The 23,409-nt window shown below is 40.1% G+C and overlaps 1 protein-coding gene across 3 annotated transcripts in view; it reads left to right on the top strand.

The window, feature by feature from the left end:
• Positions 1-21,680, top strand: part of gabbr1b (gamma-aminobutyric acid (GABA) B receptor, 1b) — a 120,460-nt gene extending 98,780 nt beyond the window's left edge. For all 3 annotated transcript variants that reach the window (XM_076106201.1, XM_076106203.1, XM_076106202.1), the window contains 8 exons: positions 3,169-3,301; positions 6,188-6,304; positions 8,350-8,457; positions 11,621-11,714; positions 11,899-12,026; positions 18,494-18,622; positions 20,660-20,803; positions 21,393-21,680. In XM_076106201.1, coding sequence (XP_075962316.1) covers positions 3,169-3,301; positions 6,188-6,304; positions 8,350-8,457; positions 11,621-11,714; positions 11,899-12,026; positions 18,494-18,622; positions 20,660-20,803; positions 21,393-21,680 — 1,141 coding nt within the window. The remainder of the gene's footprint in view (positions 1-3,168; positions 3,302-6,187; positions 6,305-8,349; positions 8,458-11,620; positions 11,715-11,898; positions 12,027-18,493; positions 18,623-20,659; positions 20,804-21,392) is intronic.
• The last annotated feature ends 1,729 nt before the right edge of the window (positions 21,681-23,409 follow it).

The raw sequence follows: 23,409 nt of genomic DNA, 5'->3' as shown, positions 1-23,409 counted from the left end.
CACCACCAGTGTCTGGACTCCATGGGGGATTCATCTTGCTGCTGCTCAGGGCAGATGCCCCTCCATTACAAATCTCCCTGTAGAGTCCAAGCACCAAAGCCGCTGAAGACTTTATCATCACATATCATCTGTTAATAATAAACTAGTATATTTTCTTAATCACACTTGTCTTTCCTGATTGAAATAACGTTACAGACTAGCTGGTGAACATATCGGAGCATTTACCGTGCCCGGTGATCACACCGGTTGGAGTTGCAGATGATTCACCCTCCAAAGACTGCGGCAAGAACACGGCCACAATCTTTGCCCCTCTTGTATTGACCTCGAGCATCTGAGGGAAGGCCTTTTGAGGACCTGTGCATGAATTGCAGCATCATACCTCGTGTAGTGAGGACTTCTAGGCTAGCCAAGGTGGAACCCCTGATGGGTCATGCTGGCTTCCCCTTGTAGGGCAGTTGACTCCAGCCCAACCTAATCCATTCCAAGCATCAGGCCACAGAGATCACAGGTGCTCCCTCCATGTAGAAGACTAAGTCTGACAAAACACATTATACACTTTAAGAAGCATTCAGGTATATGTACTAAATATGTGTTAACATACACAAAAATGTAATGTAACAAAAATATGAAATTGTCAAAATTCAATGAAGTTGCATAAATTATCAAGTCATATTTTTTTTGTTTTTTTACTTTTCCTTATTTAATTGCACTTAGATGACAATTGAATAGTGTAAAATGGATATAATTTAGGTAGAGTTCGGTAAAAATGTATTGATGTGTCCCAGGCCTAACTGACAAAGTCGCAAGTTAGTTTTGTCATACAGTCTAAACAGCATGCGGTAATCTATGAGCCTTGGTTTTCCTATTGTAAACTACTTTACAGGACCTACATTGCCAAGGACAAAACCACACCTTTAATTTGGGAGTGATTTAATCTATTTAGTATTTACAGCGCTCAGTCTGCAAGTTGTGGTAAATCCTAAAAAGGCATGTGTGAGGCAGACATTTGAATCCAGACTTACTGCAGTTTATATTTCTGACAAACAGCTAATATTCTGGACTGTGTGACAGTCTGACTCTGACAGCAGGAGGATGACTTTGAGGAGCTTTGTGTGCCTGTTTGTAAGTGCACTGGGAAAGCCTGTGACAGAGACATCCATTTCTACAGTGAGGAGGACCTAATGTCTTCACTAGCAGAAAAACAATGTTAATACTCCAAAATTAGGGTAGTCAGCTGCCAGTTGAAAAGTAAGAGATGAAACTAATTGGAATGTCACTTGATGCATAGCCACTGAAAGTAGTCGAAGGGTTAGTGATTAAAAGAGTTCAGCTGAAATGGTGATTCTAAGTGTTAACTGTAAGTAGTTCAAGTGTCAGTTGGTACGTAAGAACTGACCACAGTCGAGATATCAGTTGGAGTGTAAGGAGCTTATCAAACTGATACATGTCACTACCGGCGCAGCCGCTTCAAAGACACCATGGCAAAGCACGTCAGCTAAACAGCTCAGTGCGCCTGTGGAGTGGGGCCATGTGCACAACCACGCAATCAGTTGTGTTAATGGAAAAATGTGGTCTTTCTCTCTGTTTCTCTACATGACACTATCACGGCATGAAATATAAATTCCCTCTTCCCCCTCTCATACTCCCTATCTCTCTCACAGTCCAACAGGTAACTGGCTAGCCAGCCCTACCACATCTACCAGCATTAAACTAGGAAGGAAGTGGTAAAGTAGTGAAGCCCGCCTCTTGCTCGATTTGATTGGCTGCCTGGGCTAAGTGTGACATTGACAAGCAGTATGACTGTGGATTTGCACTGAAAAGTTGAGAATATTTTAATTTGAATGCATGTCTTAAAACCACTAGAAAAATGCAAAGTGCTGCACAAGAGAGGAGCACACACCAGGCGTTCTGTCCTATAGGAACAATGGTTTAGAGTTTGGAGTGATCAGCCCCTTAGACGTGAATGTATTTTAACTGTCAGTTGAAGAATAAAAGTGTCAGCTTTGACATGTTAGGTCGGAGACGTACTTTTTCAACATGCGACACATGTTTCTGATTACGTACACAACTAAAGCTCCAAATGGACACAGGATACACAAGGCAGTAACATTCACACACAAAATTGTCGTTAACGGCATATCTCCAGCTTGAGTGGTAAAAGCATTTGAAGTGTGACCCATGAAAGCACATGAAATGTCAGTACGAGATAACTGAGTGATTCTCTTGTTGATTTGAGGACCAAAATTCAAAAACAAAATATTCTTTATCTTATATGAAAAATAGTTTAAGCTTTCTCCCAGGCAGCCATTGTTATCCATTCCTTTCATTTAATGTATGAACATCAGTCTACTGAAAACCTGAAACCTGCTAGTGTTTAGTCTTTCACAGTGAACATAATGTCTGCTTGTATTAATGTAAAAGGCAATTTATTGCTGCATAGTAAATGTGGTGCAGACTTTATACATATACCTTCCCTTACAGATGCTTTCTTACGCATCAGTGGTGAAACTTTGATGAAATAATGTGATGGATGACCCTATCTCAAGCTAGTCTCAAGTCTCAACAAGTCATTTTAAAAGTGCACTGGAATGGTGTAGGATATGTCTCAAAGCTTTAGTTTAAAAAAAAAGATAATATTGCATAACTTTGTCAAGGAGGTAAGTGTCATCAGAAGTGAACACACTGAAAGCAGTTAAAGATGAATTCCTGAAAGCTTGTAAAATGTCAGCTGAAGAGTAAGGGATGAAAACTGTTCCAATGATAATGTGTAAACTGCTGAAACCATTGGAATTCAGTTGAATCATAACTGATGTAAGCAGTTGAAATTTCAGTTAAAGTGGAGGTGCTGGAGATGTTTTGATTGTGTGCAGCATAAGCGTAATTAAATTGTCTGTTGAAGTATAAGACCTGAAAGTATTTGAAGTGTAAGTTGAAGAATAAAGTCTGTCAGTTAAATTGTAAGCGATTTAAGCACTTGAAACTTAAATTCTTGTGTAAGATGATGACACAACTAATATGTCCATTGTTGCTTTGAGGACCATAATTTCAAAACAATAAACTATCTATTCTTTATCCTACCTCCATTCTTATCCATTCCTTTCACTACGGTATGGTCTATTGTTTGTGTATTTGTCTGTTAATGATTATGTTTTTCTGCTTTTGTTTCAGGTACATTCAGAACTCTCAGCCCTACCTTAACAACATGACTGCAGTGGGCTGCATGATGGCTCTGGCTGCTGTCTTCCCTCTGGGCATCGATGGCCTTCATGTCCACAGGAGGCAGTTCCCCGTGGTCTGCCAGGTACATTTTCAGAGTTGCTCAAACCATAGTCTCCATGATGTCACCCATATGTTTCTGAAGGGCCGTTGTGAAGCTCAAAGTTGGTGGCTCCGGCAATCGCCATCTTGGCAGTGATGACACATCCTAACTCGCAGCTAATCTAAAAATGGGCAGAGGAGACAGCTAGCAGCTAGCACCCACCTGTCACTTGAAGCGAACATGCCCTCAATTATTATGCCGAACTTTATGACTTAAAATAATTAAAATGGGTGAGTTGAATAACAATTACCCCCCCCCCCCCCCCCACCCTGTACAGTTGTCATGAATATAAATGTTATCTATAGAGACCAAAAACATTCCTTGCACCAGGTTGTAAACATGGTTATTTCTGCAGTAAAGTTGGTCATTTTAACGGGGTCTATGGGGATTGACTACCTTTTGGAACCTGCCTCAAGTGGACATTTGAAGGACTACAGTTTTTGGAACTTTGCCCTTGCTCCAAACATAATGTTTTGATTTTTTTTTCTGTACTTATAAAGCACTTTTCTAGTCTTCCGACCACTCAAAGCGCTTTAACACTACATGACATGTCATCGCAGGCAAGTGTCAGTCACAGTCATATAATGTCAAAATCATCATATCAAACATATTTAGCTTGACAGCATTTTTTTTCATTTTGCAGTTACTATAATGTTTTTGAAATCAATTCAAATTGTGCTGTGTCCAGATATCTTGATGAAGAGGATAAGTTAAAAGATATCTCCACTAAAACAGTAAAGATGTTGATAATCATGTCACTTAAGCACAATTATATAATATCCTCGTGTCTAGGACACTCAACATCTTGTCTGGGGGTGTAATCTACTGTTTAGGGGTGTTGCTTGGTCAGTGGTCTTAAGCTTCCAACTATGACACTCTACGTACCCCTATGTTTTGCACATGTGAGTTGCTGCTCATTACACACACACCCAAACACACACACTACTTCTAAACAAAACTTCTGTCTTCACATAAAACATATAATCTTAAACATGTTTGATATTTTGGAGAATCTGAATAAAAACATGATTGCGTCACGAAATGCTAAAGAATAGACAAACCATGTTGACATAGCCATTTTCAAAATGACCAACTTTACAGCAGAAATAAACATGTTTACACCCTGGTACATAAGGTCTCTATAGCTAATATCCCTCCTCATGACAACTAAACGGAGGGTGATTTTTTTATTATAAAACTCATCTGCTTAGATTACATTCAGGCTTAAAGTTATGTTTATTAAAGGGTGTGTTTGGTTTAAGTGAAAGGTGGGTACTGTCTCAGGTCGCCTGCTGCTAGCTGTTTGCTCTGATGCATCATCTGGGACGCCTCAGCTCCACCAACATTCCACCTATTTGCCAATTTATGGATTAGCCGGCAGTAAGGCTGTGTCGTCAATGACAAGATGGCAGCAGCCGGAGCCATCTACTTTGATCTTCACAACTGCCCTTCATAAACCTGCGAGTAATGTCACAGACACTTCATCAATATTTTATGCAGCTTCTGGTCCAAAACAGTAGAGGTACAAGAGCATCATATTTTGAAGCTTAGTGCAACTGACCAAGTCTTGGTATCGGTTGAGTTGGGAGTGAGAATGTGTTGTTCCAGCACAGATTGTTGTTTTTACAACATGTTAATTAGTGAGTATTAATGTTGCACGGATATTATATTGATATGGATCTTCTCATTTCACTCTTGGAAGGAAGCAAAGTGTATATAACTTTGAACTATTCCTTTAAAGCAAATAAGGGTAAAACCCTGTTAGAGTTAACATATGCTCAACACGGCTCATCTTCTCTGATATTCCCATAACGTGTGAATGCTTGTCTTTGTCCCAGGTCAACATGGCCACGACATGAAAGAAGAATTAAAACGTGCCCGGTTTAAACAAATTCCTCCATACCTCCCTCACACTTTCCTCTCGTAGATGGGGTGGATGTGGTTGGATGTCCTCTTCTTCTTCTACTGTTTATGGGCGGATTACAGACATGCAAGCCTCTTGTGTCAAATGCTGACCAAACTATGGTGTAGCTGAGTTTATTCTTTTGAATAGAAATGTTCTATTCTGTTGATGGAAATGTCCCCTAATCACATTTGTTTTGCGAAATGTCAAATGTTCACTTAAAATTTGCCTGACAATAGCTATGGTGTTCTTGCCAGCAAATGTCTGTATTAGGGAATTATTTAATATACCCAAACCAATCAGTAAGTAGTGATCTATTTGTCTCGCCATTGTCAGTTTCACTTAACATGGGAGCTGGGGTACTGATTGCTAGAGAGATGTGGGGGGTGATCACAAATCTGGACCCTGGCTTAATGCCATTTGGACATGTCAGAAATCTGAATGTTTACATTTTTTGAGGTAGAAAACAGAGTTCTGACCATAAAATGCATAGAAGTCAGAAATACCAGTGAAATCTTTTGGTGAATCAGTCCAGTCCCAGTTAACATGTCTGTTATTGTTATTATTGTATTGTTGGTATGTCATTATTATATCACTGTGAACTGCTGGCTACCGTTACATAAAGTGTTATTTCCACAGAAAGGAGATCCGATCCAAAACAAAACTTGTTTAATTTCCACAAATATTCGGTAGTTTAAAGACTTTAAGCTCTTACCTTTCCTCATGTTGTCAGTCTTCTGATTATTGTCCACCACAGTAAAGGCAGACATACAGCTTCACTGCTGTATTACAGAGTTTAAGGTAAGAGATAGCAAGCCATAGAGAAGGTTATTTTCATTTCAAGGTCATTTCTGAAAGGCTATTAAACTCAAACAGGGATTAATGATGGAGAATGACTGATTAATCTGTTTAAGATATTAATCATTTTAATTATGAAATATTTCATTGATTTTCTTCTCTGCTAGTTTCGGCTGTGGCTGCTCGGTCTGGGTTTTAGCCTCGCTTACGGCAGCATGTTCACCAAGATCTGGTGGGTCCACACGGTCTTCACCAAAAAGGATGAGAAGAAGGACAAGAGGAAGGTAAACGTAGCAGGGATTTAAAGCAATGGATTTACGAACAATTAAGTCCACCCAGAGCGTTTCTGCCAAGCCAAGGGGGGTTAGGCTTTGCTTAATCATCATCCCCTTCAAGGGCAAGCTCCCCTGCCAACGATGATGTATTCCCCAATCATGTGTTATCTTTTTACATTTACTCTCTGCCCAGCTTCAATAGTTGGCCCACAATGGGATAGCTCGCCGTTGAGCATTCTGTAGCATCTATTTGTCGTGTGGCTTGGCCAGTGAACTCTTTCAATCTGCCCTAGTTCTCCATCCTCGACCCCCCTCCTCCCTCTCCTGTCTCCTCTATGGGACACGTCAGACATGATGTCTTAGATCGGACACTCCTGCTGTGAGGCAAGAGCAGAAATCTTCCCAGCAGAGAGATAACTATTACTGATTGTGAATATCCTTAGTTGGGTAACCCTATCAATTGGGATTATTTTATCAAGGGGGCTCTGTCAAAACTGGTTGAGTTCCCTTTAACTCACGTAATGCCCATGCCATGGCTGCTGTAGCCCATCTCTCTGAGGGTGGAGAAGACACAAGGGGAACTTCTGTTTCTGTAACAACTACATGTTGTAACAATCAGTAATGGATGAACCTAAATGTTGACAAAGTGTGGATTAAATTTGGTGGTTGCAACAAGAATCTAGGGAGTGGTGACTGAAGAACAGAGTTGATATCCTGCAGAGTGATGAGCTTGATGGAATGCAGCTGTGGGTAATCAGAGGTAACTGGGAGCCAGGAGAGGAGCTCCCGACACACGCCATACAGACACAGATACCCATGCACAGGGGGAGGGGAAAAAAACCTTTGGCTCTAATATTTTCTCTTTCAATTTTCCGAGGCGAGTAGAGAAGTGAAGAAAACATTGAGGAAGTTAAAAGAAGGCTCAGCAATTTGCTGCTTTTCACTAACACACATCTAACAAAAACATTGTATTCAATTTGAATTATCTACCTTCAAATCATAACAGAATCTATGTGGAGACACTCTTCATATAGAGCAGGTCTAGACCATACTCTTTAATTTACAGAGAACCAACATCCCCCCATGAGCAATCACAGGGGCCACATTGGCAAGAGAAAAGTCCCCTTAAACCGGTAGAAACCTTGGGCAGAACCGGGCTCTGTCTGGGTGGGCACTGTGATTGTGATTGATAGTCTTCTATTCATTCATTCAAGGCAAAATAGAAGTTACATGAATTAAACTCCAGGTCTACAAGTAAGTGTGTAGCCCCCCATAACTCTATATTATAAAGTAAATGAAAAAATGAAGCACAGTATGGGCTGATCAAGTCTGATACATCAACCTCGTTCTTAGGTGGTCCTATCAATTGAGGAAATTTGACCCTGAACTTATAATCAAAACGTATTACATTGGTACAGTCCCAGTTTTAGGGAAAGGGATAAAAAGTTAGATACAAATGAAACATAACTTGGACCATACACACAAAGGTATGCTTTCTCAGAAGCATTTTCAAAAAGTATATTTTTATTTTACAAAAAAGAAGGCTCCAAGGATGAGACTAAGTGGTTGGTTTGGCAAATGTAAGTTAGAAACGTGCCCGAAGAGCAACTCACAGCCCCGTCCCTAAACTTTTCAATGGGAGTTATTGAAACATCTATTTTCAATGTTATCAATGAAGATTCTGCATAAATAAGAATATTCTCTCCAGCTGAATAACCATAAATCTTTGATCTAATGCAAGAAAATCTATAACCACTTTATAGTGATCTGTTTCCACTAAATGTTTCTTTCTTTAAAGCTGAATACATAAAGGAACACCTTTATTTATTGACTGAGTTGTGCGTTCTCATGGCCTCTTCGTCTCTTTTCCTGTCATGGCCCAGTGCTTTGATGGCAGATTGAATTGGCTTCAGTTAGTGATGGATCACTGTTTTCTCGTCCAGCTTAGGCAAGTCTATTTATGGCTTCATAAAATCAGAAAGAGAGGAATTGTGCCTTTTCCTGATCCCTTGCTATGCTGCTGCAGTGACCATCACCTCCCTGTTTCCCAGCAGCACCTGGAACCATGGAAACTCTACGCTACTGTAGGTGTTCTGCTCAGCATCGACATCCTGTCTCTCATGATCTGGCAGATCGTGGATCCTTTACATGTCACAGTGGAGGTATGACCGATCCATTCATTTTGTTATGTATTCGTAACTGTGCTAAAAAGAGATTTTAAATCTATTACCTTAAAGTATTTGGTCTGTCTAGTTAATAGCATGATGTATGACAAAATTAAAATGTCAATGATTACTGCCAAAATGAAAATAGGAACCCCTGATAATGTTTTGGTGTACTCCTAAACTAACACTGCCATAACGAACATACAATTGAAATGGACTTTTCATCAGTGGTGGGCTGTCAGGGCCAGCAAGGCCTTCTCTGCTGGCCTAGACAGAATCACAAAGTTATAGCTATTTTATAATTGAATCATTTTTCATAAATACACTACATGTATTCTAATTATTTTTCCCATTATCTTATTTTCTCATTGCACAGCTACTGTCTTCCTCAGTTGCTCTGCTTCCAGTGCAGCTTGTTTTAAGTAGAGCTTTTATCCAATCAGATTTCACCTCTGTGTCTCTAGGTAAGAAGAGAGGCCCGAGGCCCGCCGTTCCAGTTTAAGTAAATGGGGACGATATTGTTGATTGTCATAGTCTTCAACCAATCAGATCTTTAGTTTGACATGTTGGGCGTATTCTTTGACGTGTCAGAGCCTTCTAGCTGGCCTACAAGTACGTGATTGGTCAGTGGGCTAGCGTGACATGTTGGGCGGTGACAATCCCAAAATCTGCTGCCTCTCTCCAAACACCAAGACGCTCAGTCGCAAATAAAACGCATTCCCAGCCATAAAATGTGCAACGCTTCTCTGACGCTGTCAGCCAGAAATACTGTTCGTACAAATCTTTTTCCTGACTGGGTCAGGGCTGCTAGCTGTGGGGTTGGCCGGCCTTTTCTTACGATGTCTAGCTTTTCCTTAAATGTCCTTTTCGAGAAATCCGTTTCTCCTCCTTCAGCCACTGAGTGTTAAAAAAAACAAAGTAAAAAAAGAAATAATCTACACCAAGCGAAACGCTAAAAATGTCATGTCAATGTCATAACTTCTTACATATCTTTCAACTTGAACTCTTACTACTAATACTAACTTCTGCTAGCTGCTTCAGCGTCACAACAGTCACACTAACCGACTGACCAATCCCGGCGCACGTTATTACTGAGCTGCTCGTTAATGCTGACGTACTTGTAGACTATCTAGACAGCTCTGGCACATCAAAGAATACGCCCAACATGTCAAACTAAAGATCTGATTGGTTGAAAACTATGACAATCAACAATATCGTCCCCATTTACTTTAATCTGCAAAGGCTTCCTAGTGGGCCTTGGGCCTCTCTTCTATAGAGACAGCATAGTGAAATCTGATTGGATAAAAGCTCTCCTTAAAACAAGCTGCGCTGGAAGCAGAGCAACTGAGGAAGACAGTAGCTGTGCAATGAGAAAATAAGCTAATGGGAAAAATAATTAGAATGTAGTGTATTTATGAAAAATTATTAAATTATAAAATAGCTATAACTTTGTGATTCTGTTTAGGCCAGCAGAGAAGGCTTTGCTGGCCCTGACAGCCCACCACTGTCAAATTGTTATATTTTGATTCAAGTCTGAATCTGCAATGTAATCTCCCTGTCAGGTAAATGTAATACTACATGATCTTCTGAAGTAGAAGTACACAGTGAGTAGTGTACAGTTGAGTTGCATATTTGTTAGTGCTTTTGGGGCCTTTTGTAAGATATTTTGGGGTACAATGACTTACAATAGTAACATAATTGAATATATTTACTATCTAATTTTCATAATAAATCTATATTTGTTTGGGGCCCTTACAGTTGGGCCCGCATGGCCAGGTTGTCTACCTTCCCTTAGGGTAAAGTCTGCTCCTGATGTTTTTTCCTGAACCAAACTGTATTTCTGGTGTTATTATTTGACAGGTGTAGTGCTTCTGATTCAAGGAAGCTCAGTGTTGAGTCAGAAGTTGTTTGTATGATCGGTTCTCCAGAAAGCTGCAGGCAGCAACACCACAGGCCAAACATTCGACCGTTCTGAACAGACACCGCACTCGTAATTTTCGAACATTTCCAATAAATGTTTCATGAATGGCAGGATTCTATCAGGCTTCTTTTGTGAAATTTGGTATTTGGTGACATTGGACGGATTGGGGTGAGAATGTGTCAACACACATTAGTGACCTTAAAAAACTAAAAATATTTTTTTTAATTTGCAAATATTTAGCATTTTTATTAGGTCTGGGCAAGTTAACGCGTTATTATTGCGTTAACGCATTAATTAATTAATGCCGACAATTATTTTATCGTGCGTTAATGCAGTTTTTTTTAAATTATTAAGCGGACATTTTTAACACAAGAACCGGGCAGCGAGCGGTGAACAGCTGTTTGTGTGGCATCTCTTCCGTCTCTTCCCGTTTCCTTCACCTACATTCCCCTGGGTCCTAAGTCCCTCCTTGTACAGCTTCTTATCACCCTTTATGTACCAACTTACATTTATAACAAATACCACACATATTACAGTAATCAGCATTGCATATGTGTCTGACCAAAATACCAAAAAAAGCAAAAAAGAAATGATTCATTTGAATTATTTTTTGAGTTTTTAAAGTTTTTTTGTTTGGAATATGTATAATAAGCATATCATTTAGTTATCGCTACTGAGAATTTAACAAACCTAAAAAAAATTTTTTTAAAACATGACAGATAGGTTTGCAGTTTTCAAGGTGTATATTTCAAATTGCATCTCTTACACACATGAAGATGAAGTTGTGAACACCGGCTGAATATATATTATCAGAATCATTATAACTGTGTTATAACTGATACTGTGTAAAGGGAATTCTGCTATTAAAAAGCACCTTATTTGTTTAAAATGTTTGCAAACCAAATGTTATTGCACTTTTGTTCATATAGCAGTACTTTTAAAATAAAAGTGCGCAATACACTACTTTTGAATTCATTATTGAATTTTGCGCATAACAATCATGCGATAAAAAATTGTTGCCCAGCAATAATTTTTATATAATAAATTAATGAATAAAATAAATTTGCTGTCATTTGACTTATCTATTACTCAATTAATTAATTCGACACATTTTCATTTTGGCATGACCAAATGTATTTAACCTAAATTTAAATTGATTTTGTCATGCATGTTTACTGTTAAAGTTGTAGTGTATTGCTGTTCTTCACCTACGGGTTCATGTTGATTGTATGTAAGCAGAAATTCACCAGGGAAGCCCCCAAAGGAGACCTGGATGTTTTGATCCAGCCTTTACTGGAGCACTGCAGCTCAGAAAAGATGAACACATGGCTAGGTGAGTAGCAATCAGTGTAACATATCATTTGGAAAATGTAAAATAACCGGTATTGGCTTTTAAGATGTAAAACTTTGTACTGTGAGAACTAACTCTACACCCTCTTAAAGTACTGTGTAAAATGAGCAGCAGTACAAACAGTTCCATAATTTCTCACAGCTGTTATCTTGTTTCCTCTCTGCAGGTGTGGTCTATGGTTATAAAGGTTTACTGCTGCTGCTTGGCATCTTCCTGGCCTATGAGACCAAGTCCATCTCCACAGAGAAGATCAATGACCACCGAGCTGTGGGCATGGCCATCTATAATGTTGCAGTGAGTACAGTTAGTGCGTGTGTGCGTGTATGTGTGTGTATTTGCCAAAGACTATGACCTAAAGAGCAACTTGCAGGTTAGAGCCCCCAGTAAACAAAAATTATGTAGCCACCAGATTGTTTGAAAAATATATACATAGATATGTGACATCTGGAGTCGTTTTTGTAAGACGTCTTTATTTCGGCATTAAAAAAAAGTCAAACCGGAAGTGATGTGGGCTGAGGGAGCCCGGCCAGTTAAATATGAATTAATATGGATCACAATGCTAATTTTAATAATGAAGATGTTGAAAATAGTCATATGCATATGTTAGACCAAACTATTTTAATTCACTAACAAGGACCACTCTAATAACGATATGGGTTTCAAATGGTTTATTGCATGATGGAATGAGAGGGTTAGATTTAGGAAGCGTAAAGGGGTCGTGGGATGGAGGGAAATAGGCTAAGGTTGTCATAGCTCTGCCACTTCTATCCTGTCACTCTATCTCTCACTCACCTAATCAGCTCATTCAGTGCACCTGCTAGTCACACCCACCTCATCACTCTCACCTGCTCACTCTGCTGCACCTACTATTTAGACCCCAGTCTCACACACACTCACTGCCAGATCATTCTCCGCATTTATGCCTGACCTTCCAGCTTTTATCCTCCGAACTGATGTCCCATTGCCCACCCTGCCTGTTTGGACTTCTCCGCCTTGCCTCTGCCCCGGTAAACAATTCGGCCTTCTGTCCCCGACCACGAGATTCTGCCTCTGCTTCCTCTGTATTCTGTCTGCCTTCTCCCTTGACAGCTTGGCGTTCCACCGTGTGGGATTCTACGCCTGTGCATATCCAAGACCATTATCTGTTGTGTGTTCAGTTTAGAATAAAGCTTCGATTTCAACTATCCAGCGTGTTTGTCGTACTGCTTCTGGGTCCTTACCACACCCGTTACAAAGGTATGGGGATCGAGAGATGAAGGGATGTAGGGTTAGGGATGGAGGTTGAGGGATAAAGGGATGCTGGATAAGGGATGGAAGTCGAGGGATGAAAGGTAAGGGACAAAAGGATGTAGGGAAGAAGAAACAAGGAGGTAGAGGGAGTCGTGGAAAGAAGGTTGAATGGGAGCGGTGAGGACCGCTGGCGTCCATTGACTGGTTGGAACGGGGGGAGTGGAGACTCTTGAGGGGGGGCCGTCTCTTCAGAATCTCTGGTCATGCAGAGTCCCCAAGAGACAGCTTCATGAAGACAGGTGCCGGTTGGCGTTTCTGATGTCGTTCAGGTTGGAACGGATGTAGGAGAGGTACGCAGTGAAATACCAATGGCCAAATGATGTAATCAGGGATTCTTGACTTGAAGCGGAGGAGGCGGCTCCGATGCAAAATTAATGGACTGATCATGTATGAGTATTTAACTTCCTGAGCCAGGAGCTTGTCGACTGTATCGGGCTCGGAGATGGCTGTCTGCATATTTTTACACGTAAAGGAAGATTCTGGCTTCACCTGCAAACCTGGGTGGAAGCCGTGTGTGAAACTTTGTATGAGGAAGCTAGTGAACTGGCAGTCTGTATGGTTCTTTAAGGCGGAAGCTAGGGTTGAGGGCCGAAGGTGGTTGGCTAGTTGGTGGCTGGTTTAGGGGCGACTGTGGCTCAGTGGTAGAGCAAGGTCGTCCTTCAATCAGAGGATCGGCGGTTCGATCCCTGGCTCCACTAGTCCAAGTCGATGTGTCCTTGCCTCCTGCGGGAGGCAGACTGCGGTAAACGGTGGGGCTTTGTTTACGAGAAGCTGAGGTGAAAGGCAGAGGTGTTAGGGTGTTGTTGTTGATATAATAATTTGACGACAGCAGCTGTTTGCAAGTGTAAACATCATGTCACCATTATAGCAGTTGCAATGGATGCAGGCTACAGTCAATATAAAGACATCAGTAATATCAAGGGGGAATGTTTTCGACCTTCAGTGTTCTCTGAGAATTACTCAGCATTCATTCACAACCATGGTAACAATCTACTACCAAAGGACATTGAATGTACCACGGTTAATATTTATATAGAAAAAGTGTGTGGCAGCTGGACTAATGTGTTTGTCAGTAGCGTGCCTCTCTGCAGGCCCTGTGTTAGTCTGCAGACTTGGTCTTTCACTTCGAATCCTTCATAAGCACAGCCTCCGTCATCAGGCACTTTGACTTTTTCTTCGACCTCTCCTCCTTCGTTTCACACTCTGCTAAAAAAGCTCAGCCGTCTTTGTGCTGAGGCTCATCTCCAGCCCAATTTGTGGACTTAAATTAGGGTGAAGCCAGCTGGTGGGCTCTGCAGTCCACGGTGAGTCTACTAAGTGACGACACCACCGCATGCATGAGGCTCGGCAGCATGCCCAGAAAACACAAAGGCCATGTCAGAATTTGTCACAGATGCATGTTCCACATTAGACACTTGTATGTTGACACACACATGCACTAGTTTCTGTTGGTTTGTAAAAAGGGATACAATGATTACTTGATTTATTGTTAAAGTCAATGGACAGAAAATTAGTCAGCAACTATTTTGATAATCAAATAATTGTTTGAGGCAATATCACTTTCAATGCCAAATGTGACCTTGTTTTAGCTTCTCGGTAGTGGAGATTTGCTGCTTTTCTTTGTCTTGTCTTTCTTTGATTTCGATTTTTAACATATCAACATTTTTAATAGAGATTTCTTAAATTTGGTTATTAAAGTGTTGTGATCAGGATATGTAGTGAGCACGACATTTTACAGTTTGAAAATGAACTTGTCACTGCTATGAAAGGAAGACAAAGGTTCTAAATCAACGCAAACATATGTATTGTTATTTATTGGCCAACACGATATATTTGTGATAAGCGAATAGCACATAATATTGGCTATTTGATTAATCATTTGGGCTTCAATATGCAGTAGCGCTGCTTCTAAAATTCCTTTGCGTTCAGTCCGTCTGAAAGTGTAGGCAGAAAAGATATGACTGTGACCAGGTTTCTAAAGGATTTTCAACTGCTCAGTGTGAATAACTCTGACATTCTTCCCTCAAGTGTTCTTCAAAGACATCACTGCTCTCTGTGTCTATAATTGGCTGGGCCTGTTCGCTCTGTCACACCGCCAGATAAATTGTTCAGCTTTTTAATGTGTGTCCTAGAACAAGAAGTCGTTTCACTGCAACCAAATATCACTCGACAAAACGCAAAGTATCCCTCTCTGCATGGCAATTTAATAGACAAATGAGGCAGCTACTGTTTTGAAATGCCATTCTCTTTCCAGCCAGGCACGCACACACACACACACACACACACACACACACCCTTAAAGTGCCATTATAATGAACAACATCTCCAGTACAGCTGATTTTGTCATTTTCATTCATGTCGTTGTATTTTCATTTATCTCTGAGCATTATCCATTATGCACTGAACCCAGTTGAAGCCTTAACTGTGTGGGTGAAATTGAAATTGGTACAGGGAAAGAATCATGTGTTTCCTCTCTTCTTCCTGCTTTGGCTTTCTCTCAGTGAAAGTAGTTCCAATAAATACTGTGCAGAGTAACAAAGATACAGGTCTGTATCTGGGTGATTGATTGATTGACCCGGAACTTAAGTCAGATGTGTGGCATCTGATCAGGCTTGATCCTGGGCGCCCTTCATTGGACTGTTTCTACTGACTTGTGACTTGACGTGGGCTGGTCTTAAATGACTCAAGACTTGACTAAACTTGTCTTGACAGAATCCAGACTTCCTGACTTGACATTTCACTTGGACACATGTTAGGATAGAGGTACAATAAAGTCTTTCTATATCACAAGTTGAATACAGAATTACTAGCAGAACTGTCCCTGCTTAGCCTACTGCCACCAGGATCTGCATCAGTATAAGTGGCAAAAAATGGATGGATGTCCTCCAAAGTTGTCTCTGTAAAGGCTGCAGACTGTGTGGAAACGCTTCGTCGCCAAGAATGACAGTGGTTCTCTCCTCAACGAATCCCCCAAGTGCACAACAATGCTATTTGTGCCAGTGAGGTGGTTGAAATGAATTGGATGAACTGTGTGTGAGCAGAGGACAGGATTGTGTTTATGCGTCGCTGTGTGTGAGTAATGACACAGCAGAGAAAACATGGCTGGTGCTGGTGCTGGTGTCGGCCTGCTGCTTCCATTTGCCAGTCTAGATGGGATTTTTCAGCTTTTGCACAGAGATGACTGATGTTGATCAATATGTATTGATTTCCAGCCTCACCTCCACCTCTCTCATGTTTCATTGGATGTTGTGCTTCTCTTCCTGCTGCCTTTTGGATTAAACTTTGTTGGTATGACAATACTGAAACTAGCTTTGTCAGATCGACCGCACATACCACAATTATATAATCAGCAATTAAACAAGTAACAAATGAAATTCAACAAATTACAATGCCATCCTTATTGCAGATGGATGGTGAAAATTATGTGTTTTGGAGTCTTCAGTTATATTCAGTTGTCTGTTTTCTATAAGTAGCTGTTATGTTGGAGCAACAACACTATCATAAATTGAGAAAATATGTTTGGCTTTTGCAATTAGGATCAAATTTATTCAAAGTTCAACATAACCCAATAATAACAAAAACTAGAAGAAATTCAACGATACAAAAAATATATTATGAATGCCTACACAAGAAGAAACACTAGATGGCAACATTATTCAGCTTAGCCGTCAAAAGCATTAACAATTCAACAAAGATCATTCACCAGAAAGGTTTTAAAACATATTTTGGGTTTATTAGAACATACATCTTATTTGAGTTGTTTTGGCCATCATCTTTATCAGTTATGATAATATTGTGCTCACTAAAGTAATTGCTGAGATCTGGGAGTACAGTGACATGATGTCCAACAGGTCAAGAAAGCCCAGTGGACAGACCATTCAATTTGATTTGTATAACCCGGTATCACAAATCACCAGTGGTGGGCCGTGCATTTCATACCTGGGCCTTCAGTGCTGTCCTACTACAGTTGAACCACCTCCTAATAACCTCATTATGACGGCAGCATGACGGGATGTTTCGTCATTAACGGCAATGCATATAGTCAGAATCAATGTAATTCACACAATGACAAGAACAAACTCACAAAAACCAGTCACATATATTTATATGACAACAAAGTAGGTAGAATAACATAAAACCCAAATAACATGATTATTCATGATTATTCACATCAGAGGGAACAATATCAACCATATAATAAAAACGACACAATAGAAAAATGAACACAGTAGTAACGCTACTGCAGATGTAAAAACAAAAGCAGCTCACTTACCAAAGCTGCTGTTCACTTAAAGACAAAGTCCATCCTCCTTTCTTTGATTACAAAGAGTTTAACACCACGGTTGTCACCACCTTCCTTCTGGATTCATGGACGCTAGTGAAGACAGTCGAGCCTCCCCAATTGTACTTCTTTAATGCGTTTGAGGGCTGAAAAATGTCCGCTCAACAGAGGCAGCAGATATTGGGATCATCACCACCAAACATGCCAAAACGCTAAAAATGTTATGTCACGTAAAAACTTCTTACATATCTTTAAACTTTAACTCTTACTACTACAAAGTTCTGCTTGCTAGTTTCACAACAGTCAGACTAAACCACTGACCAATCAAGCCGCACGTTAATGCTGACGTACTTGTAGGCCAGCTAGCAGGCTCTGACATGTAAAAGAATACGCCCAACATGTCAAACTAGAGATCTGATTGGTTGAAGACTATGACAATCAACAATATCGTCCCCATTCACTTAAACTGCACATGGATGCACTTGTGAGTCTGCAGGCCTCGGGCCTCTCTTCTTACCTAGAGACACAGAGGTGAGATCTGATTGGATAAAAGCTCTACTTAAAACAAGCTGCACTGGAAGCAGAGCAACTGAGGAAGACAGTAGCTGTGCAATGAGAAAATAAGATAATGGGGAAAATTGAATACATGTAGTGTATTTATGAAAAATTATTAAATTATAAAATAACTATAGCTTTGTGATTCTGTGTAGGCCAGCAGAGAAGGCCTTGCTGGCCCTGACGGCCTACTACTACAAATCACAAAAGTGCCCTTAAAGGGCTTTACAATCTAAATAAACAGGCACTCACTTTATGTTATCTAAACTAGGGCTGCAGCTAACAATCATTTTCAACATCGATGACTCTACCAATTAATATCTTCAATAATCAATGAATCAAATTGATCTCTACACTACGACAGTAAAACACCAAAAGATGACCATCACAACTTTCCAAAGATATAGCAAGCAGGTAAATATATGCAAGTATTTACTCTTATCATGGCTGCACATCAGTGTTAGTCAGTGTTTCAATATTGATTTATTTTAAGAATAAAATTGATTTGGTCCGTGTGGTTGCAGAATGCTGTGCTTTTTTGACTTGCAGGCTCACGGTGACCTGACAAGTATGTGGTGTCATTTTCTATCATAAAATAACTAAAGGTGTTGTTTCTATCCACCGTTTTCCTCAGGTGCTGTGTATGATAACAGCTCCAGTCACCATGATCCTGTCCTCTCAGCAGGACGCCTCCTTCGCCTTCGCCTCCTTGGCCATAGTCTTCTCGGTCTACATCACTCTGGTGGTTCTGTTCGTCCCCAAGGTAAAAGCAGAGCACTGTCCTCCTCTCATCATTTCCTCCCTGTAGATTACAGCAGAAAGTTCAGATGTAATGGATTGCCTTTCATCAGGGATCTAAGTCATCTGGGCTAGAACAATATATCACATAAAGACTTGTAGATTGGCTCAGCCTAGCATGTGTCAGCATCAATACCTGCTCAAGTCTCCAACAGTCTGCTATGCTTTCACCATGGTTGTGTGTATTCATTTGCTCTGACCCTTCTCGCGACCAGTCTGATTATGCATTAATGCATTAATTACTATAACAGCCTCCATTCTTCTGGTTGCTTTTTTTCCACCAGGGATTTGCACCCATACAGCCACAAGAGCATCAGTGAGGTCTCATTGAACAAACAAGATGCAATGTTTTAATCAGGGAACTAAATTGGTGTTGTATTTTTGTTTTGGACGGATCCCGGCTCGTTGTTTTTACCTTTTTTCAGAGTGAGATGAGAAGATGGTTATTAATGTATGTGTTAAATGCACAATCTCTTAGATCACTTAACTCATGATTCAAACCGTCCTTTGTAAAGATGCTTTGCAGTAACTTAGGTTTAACTTTGACATCCTCTACTTACCATGAAGTAGTTGAACACACATATAGTCCAAATGGCCATTACATCAGAACTAAACATTTTGAGAAACATGCTGTTGTGTTTTGAATTGAATGCAATGTGACGCACTAAATTCAGACTTTTATTATGTAGAGTATATGGAAACATGGAGCATATAGTGTAGTCCAGGATAGTTTGGATGAAATACTGGCTGGGTTCAGGAGAGCTGTGTAGATAAACAGAAATCAGTGACTGAATACAGGACATGCTGATAAATCTTCTGCTTAAATGTGTCCAGGGTTTTTAGACTGATGGCAGCAGCTCAAACAATGACTCACTCAGCAGTTTTCTCTCTGTAGGGGAGTGGGTAGCAGCTCTTATTTTCCAAAGTGGAAGCCAACTATTGTCCATAATTGTATAACTATTCAGCAACAGGAATGTATGGCTATTTATCCAGATTACAAGGCATTTATAGTATCTCATAGTAGTCATCCAAACAATGTTATATATCAACATTAGAGATTGAGAATATGCTTTGTGAAAAAACAGACATTTAATCAGAACACAAATCAAAAGCAGTTTTAATATTGATTTATTCTGTAAATCATGTCAAAAATGCCCCATAATGCACTAGTTCCTGCTTCTGGAATGTAAATATTTCTTAATCTTCAAAGAGTAAATTGTTTCATTAATGGGTAAGTATTTATTCAGATTTAAACGGTATATCTTATAAGTATATCTTGAAAAAGACACTTGATGGACAATGATGGAGAAGCAGTGTATTTTGTGAGCTGATAATTTGACATTAGAAACATAAAACGTATATTTATTTGGTTCCAAAGCATCTGGATGTAGAGTACAATCATTAAAGATAACACAATTGCAGAATAAAAATGTGAACGAAAAATGATATTATAAATATACGTATATTAAAGCAGCTCAGATGAATAAGTAGAAGAGCTAAGCATCAACAAGAGTGTGAGTCAGAAAGTATAAATGTGTACAAAACATTTAGTCCTTTACACCATAGATACATTGTCTTAAAATATACAATTAGACAATAGAAAAATCGGAAAAAACTATCAAATATAATAAGAATAGTACAAAATAAAATATGAATAGGATAAAAAAAGTTCATTACATTCAAGTACAACCGTCCACAGTGAAGGGTCCATGAAATTGCGCAAGCAGGGTTAAAATGAGGTTGTTCAATCTTAGACTCAAGGTGAAAAGTTAAGTATTCTGTCACCCCACATATTGACAAAGACCTGGGCCCAGTAACAAATAACCATAATAATAACATGTATTCAGGTCTCAGAAATATGCTAAGCACATTTATATATCATTATTTAAGCTCTAAAGGGGTCAGTCCAAAAACTGACCCCCGATGAACTCCGTCAGTGACTGGTGAGCATTCATGACAAGTCTTACATGTATAGAAAGGATAACATGTGCATGATTTGTAGATGCGGCGTCTGATCACACGGGGTGAGTGGCAGTCCGATGCCCAGGAGACCATGAAGACCGGCTCGTCCACCAATAACAATGACGAGGAGAAGTCCAGACAGCTGGAGAGAGAGAACAAGGAGCTCCAGAAGATCATCCAGGAGGTCAGCCAGGTCCTTTCTCTTTTCACTCACATCTTATTAGGATTCAAATATATGTCCAGAAGATAACATAGAATTAAGATTTCGATCTTGACTTTGTAAATATGAATTTTTCAATATATGATAAAACAAACAAAAAAAGGCCTCAAAGCCTTCCTCAGCGGACAGAATTGGCTCAGTTGTTGTCATATCTATTCATACTTCACATATCACATGATGACAAGGCATCTCTGTGACTTTTCTGGTTTCTTTGATCAAACTACTACATTCAAAAACTACCAGTAGCACACATTTAATATCATTTACTTTGAATGCATTGTGTGGAGACAGATATCTTGACAACATATCTCAAAACCTGGGAAATTAAATCCTAACTATTGTCAGGGATTGATACCACTAGATGGATGTGAATTTGGGTAAACCGACCCGTTAAGCCATGTTTAGGGAGTCAGTCTGAAACATGTCTTTCCACACAACTGCTTTCAACAATCAAACAAATGACACCATAAGCCGACCATAAACCAGTCTTCAGGATCAGAGGACTTGTCCCTGGAGAAGATTGGTGAGTTGTTGTCACTATTTGTCCCCTCAGAAAGAAGAGCGTGTGTCTGAGCTAAGAAACCAGCTGTCTGAGCGACAGGCCCTGCGATCAAGGAGAAGAGCGTCCACTGTCACCAATCAGAACCACAGCTCCTCATCCAATGCCATTCCCCAGAGTGACCCGCGGTCCCTGGCCCCTCCTCCGGGCTACCCCACCCCCATCTCTGACATCCACCCCATCCCTCCGTCCTTCGGCAACTCGTCCAGCCTCTACCTGCCGGACAGCAAGATCAGCCGAAATAACTGCCACACCAGCCATCTGCAGCTGCTGTACAAGTGAGGTGGTGGTGAACATTGGGGGGGACGAGGACAGTAATGATGTTCACAGCTACATGGAGATGGAGAAAATGAAGTACGAACATAGTTTGAAAAATAAATCAGTATCTGTTGGAGCAGCTGACTCCAAGACCCCTTCCACCAATCAGCTGATGCTGGAGGATAACCAGTTTTTGAGCAGATCAACATGTTATTGTTTTGTTAATAATACAATTTTGTATTTAATCTGCCACTGATTTATCATGTGCCATCCAGAGTCTGAGAAACGACCGCTATCAGCTTAGCCCTGGCTTCCTTAGCTACAGGTGCTAGCCGTTTCCCATTGTAACACTGCTCATAACAATGGTAGCAGGTTAACCATCGGGATTTATGTCAACTTCTAAAACTAAATGTTCTTGCCTTAAGATTAAAGAAAGACAAGCTCTTTAGTTTAAGTTATATATTTATTTATTGGACTCTATCAAGAGCAATACGCCACCCTCCAAAAGCACTAGAGCTAAAGTGTGTTTGTGTAGCATTAGCCTCAGTCTTTTAGCATGATACCATGTATAAGTGCATATTTAAGACTCCTTTAAACAGGGCTCTCATTTTGAAATGAAACAGCCAGAAACAATTTAAAATATTAGAGTAAAAAAGCAAGCTACAGCTGACAAAATCTGCCAGCCACGGTTGTCATTTCAGCTCATAAAATAGATGGACTGCTTTGTTAACTTATGTGTGAAATCACAGTCCCAAGAATTTTGATGGTAAATCTGCTAACGTTATCATTGAGAACTGCAGTGCCAGAATTGAAAGACGGACATAGCAAGAGTAGCTAATGGGGTGTGGGGCTTAGCAAAGAGTCCGCTGGAGACCAAGATGCTATGGCCAAGCATTTATCATATCTGTACCTTACAATATTGCCTCCTAATGTGTCTAGATAGTGCTATGTACTGTATTAAGAGGCTGGACGACAGGACAGACTCCATGATGATGTCAGTTTTGTGACAAAGTAACTGGTTGTATCCATAAAGTAATTTGTCATTTTAGCTCCTCTTGTTGAATGTTTGATGGTTTTTATATTGTTATGAGTCTCTGTTCAAAGAGACTGCTGAGTCATTGTACATAGTTGTGTGTTCATGCTAAACTCCTCACTGTAGATGAACGTAGTCCTGTAGATTTAGGGCTGAATAGAAAAGTACACTGCTGTCATCGGTCAGGTAGTTACTGTATCAAGTGTTGTGACTGCCACCCTGAAGTAGGCTACAAGCATCAGTTCAAACACCTCTAAGTGTTTAATGTTAGACTGCAGTTGCGTGTGGGTGTACAAGAAAGACAGACATAAATACAATGGACCGCTTTCAACTGACAAGGCTTAAATGTCAAACCTAAAGCTAATGCAGTTAGTTTTATTGGTATCTATTCAACTTTTTGAAGTTGTTCTCCAAGAGCTGAATTTTTTACATGTCTTAATGAATAAGTGAGTAAGAAAAATGTGACTGTTTAAAGAGATATGAATTGAAAAGAAGGTACACAGTGCATTTTAAATTCTTTTTTTTTATTTCACTTTCATCTGTCTGTGACAGCACATTTAGGGACTGAGGTGAAACAAACCCACAGTATCAAAACCTCTCTGACTTTTATTTCATGCGCCAAACACAGCCCCCTGAGTTTTGTCTTTATTTGGTAAGAGATCATGCTGGCACGTCTGGTCATTCTTTTGGCACTGACGTGAGTCAAGGGGACAACCATTA

The sequence above is a fragment of the Anarhichas minor genome, unplaced genomic scaffold, assembly GCF_050575085.1.
Source record: "Anarhichas minor isolate MPS153535 unplaced genomic scaffold, ASM5057508v1 ptg000033l, whole genome shotgun sequence".
In the NCBI taxonomy this organism is placed as follows: domain Eukaryota; kingdom Metazoa; phylum Chordata; class Actinopteri; order Perciformes; family Anarhichadidae; genus Anarhichas; species Anarhichas minor.
This window is presented reverse-complemented; position numbering and strand designations above follow the sequence as displayed.